Source organism: Ornithodoros turicata, chromosome 8, assembly GCF_037126465.1.
Source record: "Ornithodoros turicata isolate Travis chromosome 8, ASM3712646v1, whole genome shotgun sequence".
NCBI lineage: Eukaryota > Metazoa > Arthropoda > Arachnida > Ixodida > Argasidae > Ornithodoros > Ornithodoros turicata.
In genome coordinates, this window is record NC_088208.1 from 8,020,880 (window position 1) to 8,042,618 (window position 21,739).

General features: G+C 47.3%; 1 protein-coding gene and 1 pseudogene across 1 annotated transcript in view; one reads left to right on the forward strand and one right to left on the reverse strand.

Moving 5' to 3' along the window:
• Positions 1 to 21,739, reverse strand: part of LOC135367477 (gastric triacylglycerol lipase-like) — a 135,086-nt gene that overhangs the window by 102,582 nt on the left and 10,765 nt on the right. The window contains exon 3 of the mRNA XM_064600783.1: positions 15,853 to 15,901. Coding sequence (XP_064456853.1) covers positions 15,853 to 15,901 — 49 coding nt within the window. The remainder of the gene's footprint in view (positions 1 to 15,852; positions 15,902 to 21,739) is intronic.
• Positions 11,425 to 14,267, forward strand: LOC135366313 (uncharacterized; annotated as a pseudogene).

A 21,739-nucleotide genomic window follows, 5' to 3' on the forward strand; every position in this document is an offset into this window, starting at 1 on the left:
CATGGACGCTCGTTTGCAGGGCCAGGGCCAACTATGTAGTCCACATTGTTGCCATTGCTTAGCTGAAGAAGGGAAGAATGTAGGAAGATCTTTGTACACATTCCTGCGCAGAAGCCCTTCCGAGTGGTCACCAACAATTTGCTCACAGAATCAATGAGTAGCATGTCGCTCGAAGACTGGGAGCAAATACATATACCAGATACTAATGAATAAGAACTAGAAATATTTTTCACAAGAAATTCATGAAGCACTGTCACATACTACTTTCTTTTTTGGCGTTATCAGACAGTCTTTGGCCGTAACGAGGCACATTCCGCCAAACTGAGATTTTGGGTTTCTAACGAGACACTTGGGGATTAAAGGATTATTGGCCGTAACGAGATGTTACCGTTTCCATCGGGAGTAGATTTTGTGGTGAAAGATTTGGCTCTCTAGACTGGACGTGAGTGTCATTCGTGTTTTCGTTGCTAGTAAACAAGTCCTCTGTCCATCCATGTTTGTTCGCGTTTTGTTACCATGTTACTTAGCCACTACTCTCTACATCTTCTCGCACTTCTGTTGTTATAAAACGTTATTATAACATGTTATAACGTTGTTATAAACGTCAAAAGCACTTGCGTTTGAGACTTTTTCCCTCGTAGTAAAATTCTTTATTAAGTTACACGGAGTTGTTTCCTTGAGAGGGTATGGAAACGTTCACATTGGTTGCCGTCCATATGTCGCTGCAGAAACGTTGCATGCGGTTGGTTTTGGACGTTTTTCGCCACATTCGCTTGCCGCTGAGAAAAGCTTGGCGTGCTGCCCACAATCTACTAGATTATAACGAACATGTCATAATTGGCGACCCCTATCGGAAGCCTGCTCGCACGATTCGCTAGGAGTGCTACTCATTGGCCTGCAAGATCTGCATCAAGTTTGGACAAAGGAAATTTGAATTTGGAACGCACAGAAGCGGACATACGACTATAGTAGCAGACAACAAAAGCTCCTATGAAAACTCTTAGAATGATGATGATAATCAACTTTAGAAAGAAGCACCTCCCGTGGGACATCCACCGCTTGTACAAAAATACTAAGGTGAGCTGAAGTTCAAGGTATTGTAGAAATTGAGGAAGCAATAACCGGGCCGATGAGTAGCGCCACCGCTAGCTTCCAAATGTGGTGCTGGGAAGGGGAGCTTATGACAGGGTCGTTATAAACTAGTATGTCGTGGTTCTGCCACGCAAAAAACACCTCATGCGGTTGGGCCTTTAGAGTGCCTTGGCTAGTTCTCGTTGTCTACATTAGATGTCGCCTGGCCTCGTGTCTGAATGCCTGAGTAGGAAAGATGTGAACGAGAAAGAGAAGAGTGCGGTTGGTTGCCCGTTGCACTTGTACTTGAGACATTCCAATGTGTTTTTCATTTTGTATTCCATGTGAATTTTTCGGTGTGCACGCATATCCAGCACTGCCGTGGTGATAAGTGTGTGGTTACGAAGACATCATAGACAGAAGATTATGTAGGTTGCAGCTCCAAGGGTGGCACAGAACAAACTTTCAGCACATGGGCCGAGGCTACAACATCAGCCAATGGTTTTTCTGGCTACCCTTGCACTGTTATCAATCAACTGCACTTCTAGCAAAATGTGTACACACATCAAACCCTGCCACTGCAAATACACCTGCAACACTGTACTCCTGCAAATGTGCTTAGAAAGGAAGCTTGGCTCCATGACGCCGTCGAAATAAATATGTTTCAACAAATAAATTCATAATGATAAATGAATAAATGAATACATTTAAATAAATACGTCGAAATATATACAGAGTCGACTTCCCACAAGTTGTTTTGCTTGAAATAGACATGCTTCATGAGTTATTCATGTAAAGGTCAGTTTCGCCATATAGCGATTTGCTATATAGCGCTATAAAATCGCACAGTATTTTCCTCCTCACAGTGCTCCAAACCGCTAGCAATTAGTGCTCGCTGGAGTTGAGCTCGTACAACTTTCAGCGCTAATACAGTAAACTTCTGTTAACTCGAAGCCATAAAAACCGGCCAAAAATTCGAGATAAGCGGAGTTTCGAGATAAGCGATACATCGCGATTTTCAATGCAGTAATGAGGTATTGCAAGGTTTTCTTGCTTTTACAAGCTTAGTTGTGGCAGAAATAGTGAAACTTTCCCAGTGGGTGCAGTTCTTACGGCCAGAAACACAATCCCAGTTTGCACAATCAAAGGTAAGACTTTATTTACACATTGGTTCCAAAAAACGACGTTATCAGCGACTGCTTTCGTGCCGTTGGCGCGAGGAAAGCGTCCTCAAGATGCTTTACGCGAAGCATCAAACGTTCTTCACCGTCGCTGCATTCAACCTTGTTTCGTAACAAACGGAGGATTTCCCTTGTTTCGGTGAAAGTTGGGACATCCCGAGGCTCTTCATGTGCTTCTCCCTCTTCGACGTCGTCTCTCCCACACGAAGCACGGTCCGACCCCATTTCGATTATTTCACTGTCCGTCATTTCCCCACATACCGGGACATCCTTCTCGTACAGCGCGTACTGCTCGAAGACCATGTCTACGTCGGCGTCACAGCACTCATCACTGGTGAGTTGGAGTACTTCCCGGCAGAGCTCATCACAGTCAGTGAACTGGTCGGCATCAGTTTGCGGAAAACTTGAGGTCCGGGAGAATCCTGCATGAGCGAAGCAGTTCGCTATTGAGGACGAACGCACATTCCTCCAGGCGTCGTCGATAAGGTGAATGGCACCCAGAAGGTCGATGTCGTACCCCTTGCCGTTGTCATACGACAACAAAATCCGCCGGAGAAGAATCTTTCTGTAGATCTTCCTGGTCATCTCGATCACCCCCTGATCCATCGGCTGTAAAACTGATGTCATGTTGGCAGGGAGAAACTCCACGGTGATGGCTTCCAGGTTCGCAATTGCTCCATGTCCCGGGCAGTTGTCAACAACGAAGAGAACCTTGCGTTTCTGCTTCGCCAGTTTTCGGTCAAGCGTGCGCACGTACTCTTCGAACACTGCAGCCGTCATCCAAGCGGTCTTGTTCGATGTGTAAATAACGTCCTTTGGCAGCCTTGCGTTTCGAAAGCACACTGGTTTCTTAGCTTTCCGAATGATTAGAAGTGGGAGCTTTTCTTCGCCGGTAGCGTTCGTTCCGAAAAGGATCGTCACTCTGTCTTTCCGCTGCTTGGCTCCTCTGCAGGGGTCATCCTTCGAAGCAAACGTCCTGTTGGGCAGCATCTTATAAAAAAGAGCTGCCTCGTCCAAATTGAAGATGTCTTTGTCGTCGTACAAGCTCTGCAACTCGACGAGCCGATGGCTGCGCCAGTTGTCCGTAACTGCACCATCAACAGCGCCGCTTCCCCCATGCACGGCCTTGGACGACACGTTGTGCCGCTTCTTGAATTGGTCGAACCAGCCAGCACTGCAGCTGAGATCGGTGTAGCCCATCTGCAAGGCCAGGGTGTCTGCTTTCTCCATTAATAATGGGCCTGTGACTGGCAAATTGGCAGCTCTTGCGTTCTGTAGCCAGAAGAGTAGCGCTGCTTCGACATCAGGGAACTTGGAGTCTCTAGACCTTTTCCTCTTGCTCGAAAAACTTTGTTCGAATGTCTCAAAGACTCGTGCTCTATTCTTCAAGATCGTTGATAGCGTTGACGAAGGAATGCCAAATTCTTTGGCGATGGATGATTTGGTCCTACCTCCTTTGTCAACTTCCCTGATTAGCGCGACTTTCCGCTCCAGCGTTAGCTCCTTGCACTGCTTCCCTGCCTTTGCCATGTTGAGGAAAGCACGAAGTTTGTCGAACACGTGGTTGCAGATTCAGACGAACTGTGACAAACACGTGCACACTGGTTGCAGTTTCGGACGAACTGACGAACGTCCACCCAGTCCACTTCTCTTTCGCCCTTTGTTTTCAATTCCTCTTTCCACCGACCAATGAGATTTCAGGGCTCTCCCGACCTGAGACGTGAGAGGACGACGGCAGAGGGGGGGAGGAGCTTGCCAGGGGAGGAGGTATGGAGCTGCAGCGCGCGCATTTTTGAATGTTTCGGTGAGGAAGTTTCGAGATATCCGAACTCGGTCCCAAAAATGCTTCGAGATAAGCGATGTCAAATGCATGGTAAACAGTGAATTTATTTCTGTGACGCCAGAAACCTTCAAATTATCCGATATTTCGAGATATGCGAATTCGAGATATCGGGAGTTTACTGTATTAGCACTACATCCGTGTTGGCCAATGAGGAGGCCCTTGAACGACGACGTTGAGGAATTTCATTTCACGGCAAGGCAACCGCGTTGGAACCGGCGAGTCTGTCATCCAAAATGTCTGGTAATTTTTCGTTCAGCCAGTTGATTGCTTGTTCATCCGCATGCTGACGTACTCTCGAGGCGCCATGACGGAAGAGACCAAATACGACCACCAAACTTCCGCTAAATAATAGGTCTATCGCATTGCAAGTGTGAACCGTCCGACGCTGTTCCCGCGTGCTGTTATGTAGCGCTATAGTGGCGTGCTGCTATATGTCGGAACAGGCCATGTGGGGAAAAGAGGACGAAGAAGTTGGGAGGTTGGAGGACGAGGAGGAGGTTAGAGATAGGTAGCAAAAAGGAGGACGACGAAGGGTTTTGAGACAGTGTGGACGTGGATGCGGACTGTAATGGACCTTAACAGTGTGGACGTGGAAGAGGACAAGAAAGAGACTGTAATATGTAAGTTATTAAAACAGCGGTTGCTTAGTATATCTTGTGTTTGCACATGTGTTTCGTCTTCCACTGGGATCGAATGGACGGACTTTGCCCCCCTGAGAGTGGGAATAGGTTTCCACAGCTTTTACATCGTAACAGTTGGCAGTAAATCCCAAACTGCCTTGAGGTGCAACTAGTCATCAGCTCATGTGACATATATCTCAGCACAAGACTGAGGAATCTGCCTACCAGATAAGGAAAGCTAGATCCCCTTGCAGCAGCAGCGAGTCAGCCGCCAGTGGTAGTGTGTGATCAGGAATTTATGCTCTAACCGGGTGTGATACTGGGGTGTGAATTTCTACAACAGGTTTTCTTATCTATTTTTTTTTGTGCTGTCTGTGACAAACATGGAGGTAAGAAACTAAGGAGATGCCCTAAGCGCCTCTCCCAATGCAAGCGAGCGTGCTGTGACCCGCGCATGGCATTGTGGTTAGTTGCCCACACACGTGACCCATAAACGTCACGGCAAGACGTCATAAAACATGGCGTCCTCCATGTCCGCGGCGTATCTTACCTGAATACAGAGACGAGCTGCGGCCGAATAACTTGTTTCCGCTTTCATAACATCTCTGGAGTTAGAAGTTATCACACCCGTTGAAGCACAAGATAGATCATCTCGGTGTGGAAGCAATGGATCACAAATCGCTAGAAGACGTACGTACGTCATCGTGACATTGCCTGGCTTCTCTTCTGTTTTGCTCAACTTTTGTTGTGATTTATCACGCGGCAAATGTTGAAACAACCCATAACCTTCAAAGTATTGTGCGAATGGACTCCTTGAAGGTAAGACGTTTGCTGAAGATGAGGTTTGCTAAACTTCCAATCCTCCGAGCAGACCGCCATAACGCCGAAACATGTGGGGATCACGTGACCGGGCAACTAGATGGGCGTGGTATTGCCAGGAGCGACCGCTAGAGGGGTCCCACGGCCCTCCGATCTTATAGCCCTCTCCTTAGTTTCTTACCTCCATGGTGACAAACCTCAGTCGCTAATGATGAAAGGTGAAAGTCACTGAAAAGGTTAGCCAGCTGTAGGACTCAAACCCGTCAGTTGTGGATCAAGTCCTACAGGTGTTCCTTTTCAGTGACTTCCTTCTTTCATCATTAATTTCTTAGGCACTTGAGGCTTTGTATGTATTTGCCCCATCTATGTGTTCCAGCCTCAGAATATCAATATCCTTCATGTTACGTCAACCAGGACCAATGAGCCTTTATCCTTGATACCAACTACAAAATCCGACTCCTGAACCAACATTTTTGGTACCTGCTGATGGTAAATAACCACGTAGGCTTCATCCGACACCACAGCTTGGACCAGTCCCCATGGGACCTACTCGCAGTGGAGGTAACCTGGAGAAATGCAGTCTCGTGCACGAAAGTCTCCTTACCATGTGTAAATAAATAAGTTGCTCCTATTGTTTAATATCACTCTTTGATCTACTAATCATCGGCAACTTGACATCGCCTATTTTTCTGCCAATCGTAATACAAGACTACAGAAAATTCCACAGCTTAGCACCGCTTTGAACTATGGGAGCTTCCTGATAACAAAGGAGGAGAAGTTCACCAAACTGTTTGGGTTCCTTCAGGCGTGGCCGGTTCTCCAGGACAATAGCCACACGTCATTTTGACGTCGCGCACCATCAACCATTCAAAATGCGGGACGCCTATACACTGATTTTGTTTTAATATCGGGTAGTGAGGTCAATTCTAAACCTATTTACACTTGTCAAACCCAAGGTAGCCAGATCAAAAGCTACCAAAAGCCCACAATATTCCATTTCATGCGCGCACTATGTTTTCAGCGTTGTATTGCTCCGCGAGGTCACAGCGGTGTTTTCACAACCGGTTCACCCGGCGCGCTGCTGTTTGTGTCAACGAGGCCCGTCATTGGCTAGGAGTCCGAAATCTCCCCCATCTCCAGTGACTGGAATGCAGCTTTACTACACGTGCAAGACGTGTGACGTAGGTGCTCTCCGAGTAGGAAGGAGAGACTCGTGTGGATTATGCTCTTTGAATGGCATTGTTTCGTGGTAAAGGCGCTCGCTAGAAGTAAATGAATTTCATAATCGGATATCTTGAGCCACGTTCTTTAATAGAGCATAATAAATGGAAAATGTTCATGGAGCTGTTTAGTGCGCCTTTAAGGTCATCCAAAACGAAACATGAAGGACAGTCTTCTCTTTCTCATTCCAGTAATCTCCCAGGATTCAAGGTGTGTGCAAGGAGCACTGAGATCTTTTGAAATCGTCTAGTTATAGTTCCTTCAACTGCTCCCCAATTATTTGACACCCGAAAACTTGGCATCTGTGCAAGCGCACTTTCAGTTTTTGCACTGCATAGCCTGAAGACGCTCAACGCTACACATGAAAACAGCATGATAAAGACAGAAAATAAAGAGTTGGGGAACAGGTGCAACAGAAAAGGAACCAAACAAAAAAAGGAGGCAGCAAAAAGGGGATGGGCCTAGATTCTTGCTGTTTCCTGTGTTGTCCTTTCCTGCTGCTCATACTTTAGGCGAGGCAACTTGGCCAAGCACGGGCCTTGACTAGCGACGCTTTTTCTGGCGGTTGGTACGTGTTTTGGGGTGTCAAATTTTTGTGAAAATATTGTGGAAGATCTTGTATTTCTGACTGAAATAGTGTGTTTTGGCCATGGGCTGCCTGGTTAACGGAAAAAAATGTTACTTTTCCTTGGCAAATTTTAAAGTTCAATGAAGTTAGACTAATGAATGAGATACTTATAGAAAACACCTGTTTAGGAAGAAAAAAAACTTCAAAAATGTTGTGCAGAAGGTTCCCAACTTTATCTCACGCAGATTTTTAAAAATAATTAGGGGTCACTCTTCCGTACATTTCGGTGAAACACCCTGTATACAGGGTGTTTCACCTAAAGTGATAGAATATTCTAACTTGCGATGTACTCGCCAGAGGATTGCGGGACTTTCGGCAAATATCTTCTGGAATCTTTTCCCGCCATTTAGGAAGGCTTTGGACAATTTTTAATTGAGGGAAATTTATTTTTTTCAATCGAACTTTGAAAATTGCCAAGCCAATCTCACCCTTCTTTTATACAGAAATATGAATTCGTCCACAGATAACCGCCGACCCAACAAGAACTATGCACAGTATAGTGGCAGAAATGTCTTAAATAAATCTGTAAAAGTACTGCTTTAGCCCCGCCTGCTTTAACGTCCATTCGCACATGCATTTCTAAAAGCAGCGCCGCTCAAGCGTTTGTGTCTTCGTTAGCCTATCACACATGGGAGGAACGCGTTCGCAAACACCTTTGCTCACTCACGCGTATTCTCAAAGAGCACGACACTCATGGTACAACGTAGCCATCTTTTCGCAAATATCCAATCCAATCCCGTTTCTCAGGATGGACTCTCACGTTGAGCTGGACAGTGAAGAGGAGGTGTTGACAACTATTCTCCTTGCCTGTTCGACCGCCTCGGCTGCAAGAAAACCGAAAAAAAGAAGAGAAAGAGGTGGGTGAGTCCGTGTTTACAGGAACGGGGAAAGCGTAGGGCAAGCCCACCACTTCCTTCCTGGTTTTCATTGAGCGAATGATGAGGTGTACTATCGAGAGCGAGTTTTGGTTGCTTGCTCAGTGTAACATGAATGTAATAATGTATCACCTGTAATGTTAAACCAAACTTGTGTTCAGCTTCTTGCGCATGCAGCCAAGAACGTTCGATTCACTGCTGAGTTTGGTGGTGGACAAGCTACGCAAGAAGGATGGCCGGTGGCGACCATCCATCAAGCCGGACGAAAGGCTTGCTGACACTTTAAGGTTATGTCTAAATAATTGTTGTGCGATGCTTCGTGAGATCGAATACACTGACGTGTCATTGCGTTTACTTTCTTAGCTGCGGGCGAGTACATATGCAGTAGCTCATTCAATTTCCTTATCGGAAGATCAACGTTGTGTGGCATCGTATCAGAAACATGTCAGGCCATTTGGGATGTGCTTTTCCCTTTTCGTGTGACTTGTCCCGCAACAGTCGACGAGTGGATGAGGGTTTGTAGGGTTGCTTACATATTCTTGAGGGACATTATTTCCTTTTAGTATTAATATCATCATCATCATAATCATGTCTTGGTTTCATATTATTGGGTTTCCTCTCTACTGCAGGTGGTAGCTGGGTTTGAGGAACGATGTATTGCATTGGGCAATGAACGGCAAACATACTGTTGTTCAGTGCCCTGGCAAGTCTGAAACCATGGACCGAAATTACAAAGGCACCTTCAGCAAATGCATGCTCGCTGTTTGCGACGCCTACTCAAGGTCTGCCTACTCAAGGTCTGCCTACTCAAGGTCTGCCTACTCAAGCGTCATTGTCAAGCACCTAGATTAGTGTTGATCATAAAAGGATATTCCTACTATTTTATATGACAGTATTCTTTGGTATCCTTCAGACATGCATAGAAACTTGAAGAAAATGAATATATTGCCTTTCAGATATATTTATGTGGAAATCGGACACCCCAGAAGGACATCGGACACCCACCTTTTTCAATAACAGGATGTCTGGCCTGCCTATATCCTCCTGGGACCTACTGTAGAGTATACTGTACTAGCTGTTTTTTGCGGCCCCTACACTCCTAATTGCAAATTCCGAAACAGAAACTGCACGCACATGGACTGTATATGTGCACTTTCAAATAACGTCAATAGGGGGCAGCAGCACTGAAGGAAGAATTAAAATGGCGGAAAGACGCAGCGTGAGCGGCACGCCAGACTGCCGAGGTAAGAATTATTTCTATGATTCCTATATCGCACACAATGTGAAATCTTTTACTTGCAATACGTTCTGTACCCTTTTCACCACAAAATAAGAGAGATAGGATGCGCTGACTACACAACGGGTGAAGAGTGGTCCAAAACATGCACTGTACAGCGGGCTGTACGGGCGGTCCCTGTGGCTTCCCGTTTGTTCCGCGCGTGTACAGCGGGCTGTACTGTCGGTCTCTGTAACATAATTTAGTCGCGCCAGTGTCTGTCCTTTTCGATTATGTCTTGTAGGACTTGTTTTGCAGGATTAACGAACAATTACTTATCTGGTTTCACACACATTGCCTTCGTTGTTTGCTTTGCGTTTCAGACCGCAGAAATGCTACGAAATACCTCACTGACGAGGAAATCTTGCAAATGCTCGCCGACACGTCTGACGTCGAAGGTGTATCGGACGACGATGATGAGTACCTGTCACAACCAGAAGTCACGACCCACCCACAAGAAGAGCCTATTCACAGTAATGAAAGCTCAGATGAAGATACTGAAATAGAATCCTACGAACCTGCCCCTGCGAGTTCCTCGTGGCTAGCACAGTGGAAAATATTTAAGAAATATGTACACAGGGCTTCACATCGCATATTGTATATCGTTAATGCACCTTTCGATGTGCAATTTTGCACAGTCTAATTCGTTGTCATTGTTTTCAGTTTCTCTCCACTAGATATCCCACCCAGGGAAGATGACATGATCCTGACCCACGAATCCTGGACACCACTTCACTACTTTTCACAGTACCTAGATGAAGACCTCTTTCACGTCTTAGCATTTAAAACGAACCTGCGCATCGTACAAGATTCCGGTGGCATGGCTACAGCAAATACTACAGCAGAAGAAATTAAGAAATTCCTTGGCATTTGCATCCTTATATCCTGCCTGAAATACCCGAGGATTAGGATGTATTGGAATTCCCTGACAAAGATCTCACTAATCAGCAATGCAATGAGTAGGGACCGCTTTTTCTACCTGCGGTCGCTACTCATGCTTGTTGATGACCTCTCTGTATCATCAGAAGAAAAGAAGAACGACAAGCTTTGGAAAGTGAGGCCGCTAATAGAGAGGTTCTGAGGAACCTGCCTCAAGCAAACATGCACAAAAAACCTTTGCACTGATGAGCAGATAGTGCCATTTTCAGGAAGGGCGGGATTCCGTCAATACGTGCCGAACAAGCCCAACCCTGTTGGAATTAAGGTGTTAGTCCTGGCAACACCAGCTGGCAAAGTAATTGATTTCCATGTATATCAAGGAAAGATCACGTACACTTCCGAGTCGGGAAACAACAAAAATGTGGGTGTAGGAGGCGAGGCCGTTCTGAAACTAACGAGTTCCCTCAGGCCTGGACATATCCTCTACTTCGATCGCTATTTCACAACTCTTTCGTTGTCGGAAGTGCTCCGTGAAAGAACCGGTGAAACCGGAACTGTTATGATGAATGGCATTCCGTCTGCGCTCAAAGCAAAGCTGAAGAGTGATAAAGAAATGAATGCGAAGGCCGTGGAACACATATGCAAGTCTTGAGTTCCGATGACAGCATGTGCTTTGTAAAATGGCGTGGTGAGTCCAAGTGGTGAGTCCACTCCAGACTGGTGCCGCAAGCTATGCAGAGTTCTTAAAAGGCGTCGAATTGTGCACGACGTCTTACCCGTCGGATCACGTGCCGAAGCTACTGGCCTTGCTGAGAGAATGCTTAATTATTACACTGAGCAAAGAAGAAGAAAACGTCCCAGCTCGGCAATCTTCGCCATCGCAACACATACTGCAGCAGGAGGATCAGGAGTCCCTCACCTACACGTCGTCCACGACTGCAGCAGGACAAACGGACGATGCTGATGCACAATATTCGGCAAAATCAATAGACGACCTGATCGAGCGTCGATATGGAGTTCCAATGCAGGAGAGTGGGACTTCCACAGCGACGGCTCCACAGAATTCAAGTGGACGGAACAGACTGGCTCGCATACCTTAGAGCTGAGACTGTGGAAGAACGAAGACATCCAAGGGGTAACACCACAAGAAATGTGGAAGCATTACTGACACCATTTAAAGATCCAAATTCCGGGCATGACTTCTGCACTAGACCGTTTAATGGACCAGGGAGAACATGCAATATTGACTCTCGTAAAGAAGATCATCGCTCTAGGAAAAGAAAGGCTGATGTCGGTGCCAAAGGATTCCGTCAACACACAGAAGATGGACTCTACCAAATCATTCGCAAATACCCGATTTCGCCCCTGCTGAGCGTCGTCTCCACTCTCATGTGGCTCACGGACCCCAGCCTCAGGTTCATTAGGAGGGATGACAAGAGGTTGCTCAGTTCCATCCAGGTATTTAACGACAAACTCTCTCACTGGTCAGTCGGATTTTATACATGTACAAAAACGAGATACAGCCGTTCTTCGAATCCCCGGCAGGAGACGTAAGCAGTTACGACATGACGCGTGAAGAGTCGCTCGAAGCAGTCATGAGACTCTTAAACTTTCAATTCGAAGAAGACATGACAGAAGTCGCCCAATGGACTATTTTCTTGAGATGCGGCGCCCTCTCGAATGTCGTCTGCTACTGGCTGAAAACAAATGCACGTGGGGAGCGCTGCGGTTTCTGTGTCTTTCGTTCCAGCATTCTTCGTGCATTCACTTTTTGAGTATCCTCAGGCTCATTCCTGCTGCTTCTCCCTGTACAAAGTGTAAGTGTCCATTTGATGTATGCAACATGACCCTGGAGCAAACCGTGTGCGTGTCACCTCATGCCAGACCAATAGGCTGTGCACAACTGTTTTGAAGAAGAGGAAGAAGAAGATTCTTGCGCTTGTTGAGTGCAGTACAGTCATCGAGCACTAAAGCTATTCATTATCGTTCCTGGGTCCTTTCATACATTTCTGGTGCCGAGAAGCATAGCCTCACTCATTGACGGAAGCAATCCAGGAACGGGAAGATGGTGTATAGCAGCGTTAACGTAGTAATGGCTACGGCTATTTTCAGCTATGGTTCCACCTATGTGGTTCCATTGTTAACAACCAGAAGAGCAGAAGACGCAGGATGCGCATGCGCACAGCGATTGCGTGAAAATGGCGGATTCGTTAACAACTTGTACAACCTACTCGAGAAGAAGATCCCCCCCAAAAAACTGCATGGAGGTTGTCTCTCCAACGGCTGCGGGCAAAAACAACTTCTTCGACGCGGTAGCCTCCTTTATGCTGAACTGGGGCACGATACGCAACTTCAACAGGTACGTCAACTACCCTCCCAGAGACTGCGCCGCACGCAGGGTACTCGTATGGAGCGAACCCAGCTGCGACAGCGTGGCGCTGGACACAATCAAGAAGATCTGGACACGGTGGCAGTCAAGTATTCCCAGGACTTGCCGGTATTCAGAACACCCGTGATCGTACTCAGTAACAACGACGTCTTCCCACACGACGACGCGTTCAACCACAGAATGTTCAGGTACAAGTGGAAGACATGTCCCATGCTCACAGACTACAACAAGAGAGTCTACCCACTGATCCCTCACTGCCTCAGGGGCCCGGCCGGCCCTCTGCACAAGCCCCCCTGCGCTCAGAGCCAAAACCCCGGTGATGACTGTATTAGCCCCCCAAGATCCTCATGCACAGGAGGACGACCAGTGGCTAGCAGGGGTCTCATCAGGAGAGGTGTCCCCAGCGATCCAGACCTTTTCGGGATACACTCGAGTACACAGGGACGCACAGAGTGATGCCGGAACGTGGTGGCAGAGTTTCCCAGACTGAAGTTCCCGTTTATGGTGGAAAGCGCTCACACGGGAGGCACCCGGGATAGGAAACGGGTTCTCTTATCAGAGGAACACCTGGGCACTGCTGTTGGCCATCGGGACCAAGTGCTGCAAGGCGCACAAGTGGGCATTGTTTCGGCCATCAGCCCCCTGGTGGCACTAATGGAAATCTGTCCAGAGCCAGCTCCCGCAACAGGGGCAGTTGGGGATCAGCGTCGCAAGGTTGACGGGAGGGGGGTGGAAGACCACATCGCGGCGACATTTTCCCATCTGGGGGGGCTCTTCACAACAGCTGGTCCAGAACGCAGAGAAATCATCCTCTAATGGATAGCACCGGAAATATGCACCCTGGTGGCATGGGATGCTCCTCCCGAGGACGAAGGCTTTGATAGGGTTTTCAGGCAAAGGTTCCTGGACCAACTTCGGTCAAGGAACGAAACATACAATGTGATCCGGGAAGTCAGGAAAGCCTCGTCAAGAGAGGAGGCCCCTCCTAAGCAAAGTCGCAAGGGACAGAGCAGCTCGTCCGGCTTCTGGCATTCTACCCCACCTTTCCACAGGGGGCCCTTTCCGGGAGGACACCAGGGAAGGGTGTCTCGCATCCCTAGAAATTGTTCAATCTGCTCAGCTTTGCCAGCAGGGAAACCAGCTCACTATATTCAGGCTTCAAAGGCGATAAGACATGTGTTGCTACAACGCAGCAACGAAAGCAGCAACGCTGCCATCGCTCATCGCAGACTTCTTCAATATGGATGAGGCTGGCCTCTTCAACGTGCAGCCAGAGAAGAGCTTGTGTTTCAAGGGGCAGAACTGCCAACGTGATGAAAACAGCAAGAACAGAATCACTGTTCTCTTCTTCTGCAATGCAGATGGCTCGGAAGAGTTCAAACTCGCAGTCATCGGGAAGTTTCAAAAGTCGAGGTGCTTCAAGAATGCAGGCCCTTGTAGAAGGCCAACAAGTGAGCCTGGATGACGTCGTCCATTTTTCCATAATTTTTTGTTTTACATTGACCACAAAATGTCAAGCAAGAACAGAAAAATTGTTCTCATTCTTGATCAGTGTTCTGCCCACCCTAAAGATGTACAGCTTTTGGAACGTAAAGCTGGTATTTTTGCCAGCAAACGCAACCAGCCCTGACAAGACCCTGACTAATATGACAACCATAGCTATATAGTATAATTTAAAATCTTTATTACAAAATTCTTTTTCTGTGGGACCAGGAATAGAAGGGCACATCTGTTGCGCAGTGAGAACAGATGAGCTCCCTCCTCCTCTTGTGAGCACAAAAGGAGCAGAAAAGGAAGGTGAGCACAAAAGGAGAATGAACTAACAAGTACACATGCTTCGGACACTACTCATCAACAACTTTGATAGGATAGATGTACTTTTTTCCTTCTTCATAAACATTAATGCTGATTCCATTATGTTTTTCAAATATTTCCACATCTTTTGGGTAAAGTTACGGGAAATGTGTCAGGAAAAACATGCTGCGATACGCACGGTCTGTACGAAGATGCTCTCCGAGAACCAGTGACAAGATGCAATCGCGGAGAAGCCAAAGCGCATGTTCTGCTCATCTTCATGCAGACCAAACTCCATACTGAACAGAGAACAATCCTTTCCCTTCAATTCAGCTGGCAGCTCAAACTGAGCGCACCCAATTAGCTGAGGAGACAAATGTCCAATGTAGAGCACACAAGCAAGAGGATACAAGAGGATACAAAAGCAAGAATGCAAAGGAGAAGAAAAAAAAAAAAAGACATACCTTTGATTTCTAAGCTTTCCCAAGTTTGAGCTGTCTTTCCAGAGAACTGAGCAATAGATGGCTGTATATATATTGTTCTGATCATACCGTTTTCACTTTAGAAGGCACAAAACAGAGGTCGAGTCTCTACTTTTAGAAATGTCAAGTAACACAATAGGAACCCAAAGTATGGCAAGACATTCGCAAGGTATTGTTCATACTGATAAAAAAACGTTCTCACGTCATGGCCTGCATCATCTCTGTCATGTAGGCACCTTGTGCAGTCGTTTTATGCTGAAGACGTAACTGACAGGTCGCCATGATGGATCAACACTTTTTCTTCGAGTGAGTGAAGATTATGTCGGGGGAAGCAACTCTTTTGCCATCCGTGAACCTCTCTTCTTTTCCGTTTTTAGATTCGGCGATCGACACATTTCTTCCAATTCTTCATCTGTGAAACACTTAAAACGAGTGGAGAGGGATACCTTTACATCCTCGTCGTTTTCCATCAGCAGTTCCACATACACTGCTTCGCCGTACATAGCGTCAGTCTTACGAAAAACCAACACATCCGGCTTTTCGTTCTTGGGAACAGTGCTCATTTCAGGAACGTCACCGTCTCCAGGTTTCCTTCGTTTATCGAGCTTTTTTACATAATTTATAGACAGAAAAATTATAAACTATGTTACAGGCGATGAAGATGAAACTTTAGGAGAGCATGTGGTACGTTCTGTATCCGATGCAGTAGTTATTAAACCCAAATAATATAAAATAAATTTACGCTGCTTTTTGAAAATGTATGACATATCTTACTTGTGTTATGATGACTTCTCGCTGTGCAGATGAGATGACTTCTGGCTTTCTAGATGCAGAACGAAATGAAAATAAGACCGAATATTAGCATGCTTTCCCTCATATCGAAGAAAAGGTTACGTAACACACATCCTTGAAGCGTAAAGACTTTTTTTCAAGCAGTGCAGCACAAGTCAAATCATTTACGCAACTTTACTCGCGTGGCCTTGCAGACTAACATAAAAGGCTGTTTATAAACAGGATTATCCCTCGAGTAAAGGTTAGTGTCTGGTGCGCGTGCAATACGAAGCGAAAGCAAGCGAACACCAGCAACTAGCTAAAAGTAAACTACCGTGAAGCCTCCCTCTCTTGGACACCCACGGTGCAGCTGAAGTGTATCCTACTTACCCTCTATTCACAAGCTCGTTCTCTTGCATTCACACGAGTCAGTTTTCCGATCCCTCCTGTATTCGCGCTTGCATTTCGTCTGTGTCTAGCGTAGGATGGACCAATGAAAGAAAAACTTATTGCACTCGCGCTCCTAGTGGATGATGCAGAGTGCATTCACGTGAGAAACGGGACAAGATATGGGCCAAAGAATAGATTCCGAAGAAGCGCTATGGAATGTAAAACAGCATTAACCCAAATCTCCGCGTGGACGACCCAAACGCCTGTCGGAGTACAGTCGAACCTCGATATAACGAAACCCACGGGGACTGCAATTTCTTTCGTTGTATCGAACATTTCGTTGTACCGAATTTAAGGTCACGGATCGCGACGTTTGCGAGGGCGCAACCTTGAGAAAGCAAACCACGCTACAGTGGCCAGATTTGTAAACGACTCGCTGAGGCTGCTATGGCCACAAGGAAACGAAGAAGGTCTATGGATACTGTGCACAGACGCCGCACCATATATGATTAAAGCAGCAGAAGCACCGAAAGTGTTTTATCCACACCTCCGGCACATTACGTGCCTTGCTCGTGAACTATACAGTCTCGCGGAAGAAGTGCGAAACTCTTACCCACTGGTGAATGACGTGATATCTGCCGTCAAAAAAGCATTCCTGAAAGCACCAGCACAAAGGGCAACATATAAGGAACTGCCCGATGCCCCTTTGCCACCGGAGCCGATAGTTACTCGTTGGGGGACTTGGTTGGAACAGCAAAATTTTATGGCACCCATTTAGACGGCATAGCACGGGTAGTGAACATGTTCGATCCGGGTGCTGTGGCGGCAGCGCAGACAGTACTCAAGGACCGAAAGCTGGCTATGGACGTCCAGGTAGTGACAACGTGCTTCGTGTTTCTTGCTCTATCCATTCGAAGGTTGGAGACTCGGGACTTGGCGCTGACTGAATCGCTTGGTGTAGTTCAGAGCGCACGCGAAGAACTTGCGCGGGTTCCCACACCATTTGGTAAGAAAATAAAAAGGAAAATGGACAGCGTTCTGGACAAGAACACGGGTTTCAGGATCTTAAGCAAAGTGGGCGATGTGCTGCTCTCCATGCCCGAATCCAGCTTACCGGACTGTATTCGCGACTCCAGCGAACTATAGGTGGCGCACGCCGAACCTGGACTCGAGGGTTGCCACTTCCACCACTAGGTGGCTACGGCTTCACTGGAGTCGCGAATACCACCAACCCTTGTGCCGCGTTCGAAATAAGCTCCGCTGACCACATGCGACGTGCAGAGATCGTTTTCGAACTACAAGGCAATCCTGAGTGACAGAACACAGAGGTTCACCCTCGAGAACATTGAGCGCTACATCGTCGCGAACAGTTTCCTTGACACTAGCGCGACATGATCTGGTATCATTCCGGAATGTGAGCCTCGAGCACCACCCAGCTAGCTCACCCCCATCGCCGATCACCTAACCATGTGAATCAACGCTAGTTTGTTGGTTTGTATGAGTACAAGTCAGTCAGTGTGGGCTGTTGTACCTGTTGCCTGTGCTTCTTCCTTTGTTACATTTTCTCTTTGTATTGTTACGTGAATGCCCCGCAGGAATGGCGGCGCTATTTTGCATATTTCTGTGTTTTTTATAGCTTTTTCTAGGCCTGAATGCTTGGAACAAGCTTTTTGTAGTGCTTTCATGCGGGGGTTCCCAAAAATAAAGTGCATACATTCAAAATTCTGTGTGCATATTTCGACGTTTTTAGTGCATATTTTGATGTCTTTTAATGCGTATTTGCATGCATATTTCGGGAGTTTTTAGTGCATATTAATCCGCAATCTACTGATGTAGTACGGACCCGTGAAACATGCATGTAAGTGCTACTGAATGAGCAGCTTATGAGTGAGTTTTCGTTATGGGTACCTGCTGTATACCACTTTGCATGTCACCCTCCCGGGGTATGCGAGCGGACATCTTCCCGAGGCCCACCGGAATCCTTCCACTCCCAAATGAAGAGGGAAAATGAGGACGACTTCCCAGAATCTTTTAAGGCTGCAACCTCGTTCCCCCTATGCGCTGGCTATTTAAGCCACCACCTGCAACCTTTGGGTTGATTCTGTCTATACAATAAGGTAAATACCGTATTTACTCGAATCTAGGCCGGCCTCGATTCTAAGCCGACCCCCGAAAATCGACATGCCTAAAAAAAATAAAAACTTTCCCCTAATGTAAGCCGACGGATACGTGAATCAAAACTATTTATTTACATCTATGTACATGCCGCTGTATGTTTAGTCCCTATCGTCGTCGTCGCTGCTCAGCTCCTTATCGCTTTCTTCTTCCCACAACGCACAGTCTTCGCTGCCGTCCAGCGCATTCGAAATTGCACACTTTCGAAACGAGCACACGATAAGTTCAGCCGGGATGTCGTCCCACGCAGCGGCGATCCAGCTCGCTACCTGCCCTAGCGACGCACGCTTTATCCGACCCGTTGGTGTTAACTGGTGGTCCTGCTCGCAAAGCCAGTCCGTATAATACTTGCGGAGCCTGTCCTTAAATGGCTTATTGATGGCCACATCCAACGGTTGCAGCTGGCTGGTCATGCCTCCCGGAATGACGGCGACATCGGACCCTCCCGCCGATAGTGCGTCCTTTACGTTGTCTGTGAGGTGTCCACGGTAGGAGTCGAGGACCAGGAGGGACTCCCGGCACAGCAGAGCACCTGGTCGCCGCTGCCAGACCAGCCTTACCCATTCTTCCACCATTGTGCTTGTCATCCAGCCGTTCTCTTGGACGCGCACAATCACGTTCTTCGGGAAGACCTCTTTGGGCATGGTCTTCCGCTTGAACACGATGTATGCGGGGAGCTTATGTCCGTCGGCGGTACAGCCGAGCATCACTGTTGACCGTTGCTTCTCGTATCCCGCTGACCGCAGCTTCACCTCTTTCGCCCCTTTTTCGTTCACAGTGTACGCCATCGGCATATCAAAATAAACTGGGGTTTGATCGGCGTTGCCGATCTGTCCCAAAAGGTAGCCTTTCTCCTGCCGTTTCTTGATTATGTAGCGTTGGAACTGGACCAATTTCTCCTCAAAGTCCACTGGCAACTTTTGACAAACGGACGTTCGTCTTCGCAAACTGAAGCCAAACCTCTTCATGAAGCGCTGCAGCCAACCCCTGCTGGCCTTAAACACGGTCCTCGAGATGCCATGTGCCTTTGCCACCTCTCTTGCTTTTCCTTGGATTATTTCCGTCGTAACTGGAAGTCCGGCTGCCCTCTGTTTCCTAATGAAGTCTGCCACCTCTGTTTCCACTTCATGATGACGACCGGCCCGTGGTCCCGTGAACGCCATTCTTGCTGCCCGACAGCTGAACAGTTGATCACGCTGCTTCCTCCAGCGACGCACGTTCTTCTCGTCTACGCCGAAATCCCTTTGCACTTGAAGATTCGACGACTTCTCCGCCGCTAGCACAACCTTCCGCTTAAACGCGGCTGTGTAATGGCATCGCGTACTCGGGGCCATAGCCAGAACAGTCCAAGGCGAGAAGTTGTCGCAGACAGTCACCACGTTTCGAAACCATGCCACAGATGCAATGAAAACAAAGTCACGTGCGCCCCGCGCGTCTCAGGTAGGCGGCGACGGCGGCGGCGATGCGTATGACGCGTGATGACGATGGCACTACGGAGGAGCCAAATCCTCGTATCTAAGCCGACCCCCCAAAACCGTGCCCGCTTTTTCCGAAAAAACTATCGGCCTAGATTCGAGTAAATACGGTATATGCCTGTCGTTTCTCTCTCAACCGGCCTCTGCCTTGATTTGTCTACCATGTGGAGGTCTGGCCACCTACCTCCTCAGTGGCTCGCAACAACTGGATGGCAGTGATGGGATCTTCTACGGCGTTCGACTGGTCATCAACAGCGGAACGGAGTCCATGGTTATTGTGTTCAATCGGTGAGTGATCTGATTAATATTTGCCCTTGGCCAGGATTAGAATTTTGGTTCAATTAATTCCATTTCAGGGGTGCCTCTGTTTGTATTAGCTGAGTTGCGTAATACATCGGAGGTGTGTGCAGGCAATGTTACCGTTGGTAAAATGGATTTAACGCAATTTAACGCAAGATGTACTGGAGACCCTCCAACATATAAAGGAAGAGAGGGAACACGAAAATAAGGACAAAGAGTTGGAGAAGCTGAGATTAGAGGCTCAACTTAGTCGTCAGCGAGCCAGTCAATCTAAGAGTGTGCAACCCACCATTCCTTGTGAAGCAGCCGATAGTACCGCACGTTTGCCCACGGAAGAAGCTAAATGCTATGATAAGGTAAAAAAAAAAAAGCCCACTAAAGTGGTTCCGGTTGTCGGCAGACGAGGAAAGTAGAAATGTGGACTGTTACGCTGAAAGTGCGTTCGACATCAAAGCTAATCTTCAGCAATGGATGAAGAGTGCAGAAGCATTTGGGGACCCAGAAGAGATATTGGAAGCTATTGCCCTCAAGCAGTTTTTCAATGAGCTACCAAATCAGGTGCGAACGTGGGTCAGAGAAAAATCTGGGATCGTGATGATTGAAGCCGCCGCAGATTATTTATAGGTTATTTCCAGGTTATTTCCAATAAAGCATGTACATGTATATTCGTTGTTTCGCTTCTGATTGCTTATGTAAGTGTTTAGGAAGAAAAAAAGCATAATCGGTCATGCAGTTGATGTTGGTTTGCTTATCGGACTGAAAGGGTTAAGACTCTGTGGAATTCTTGGATCAATGCTGTGCATTCCAATTACTTTGAGCACTGCACCTCCCTCCTAACAAGTGTGCAAGAGCGCTACACAGATACCACAGAAATGGGCTTCCCGCTGAAACGTGCGGTCTGCGCCAGTCCGGAAGACAATGGAACATGAGGCTTGACGAATTCCTTAAGAGAGAATGGACGAGGTCAAAGGCAGACCTGTGCATCTATTTCGACAATGAAAGAGGAATCATTGTTGCTGTCTACGTGGACGACATCCTTAACATGCTGCGAAAAGTGAGGAGGAGATGAACACGTTCAAGGGAAGCACAGAGGCTGAATTCGAGGTCAACGGTCTTGGAGAAGCGCACCATATTCTCTCTATGGGGATACGACGGCATGGTGATGGGAGCTTGACTCTGGATCAGACTAAGTATGCCGAAGAGATTGTGGACCTCATTGGAGTAAGGGACTCAAGGGGAGCTTCCACACCATCGGATCCAGGGATGAAGTTGCAGAGAGCATCTCAAGAGGCCCATCCTTCAGACGACTTGTCTCGCAGGTACCGCCAAGCAGTAGGTGGATTGCTTTACCTTGCGGGAGGCACGAGACCGGGTCTGGCTTTCTCTGCTTCCTACTTAAGTCAATTCAACGAACACCCTACAACAGAGCACTGGAATGGAGTAAAGCACGTCCTACGCTATGTCAAGCAGACAAAGTAGTATGCCTTTATGTACCCAAAGACCGGGAAAGTCATGCAGGTCCTCTGTGATGCAGATTGGGCGAGCGACAA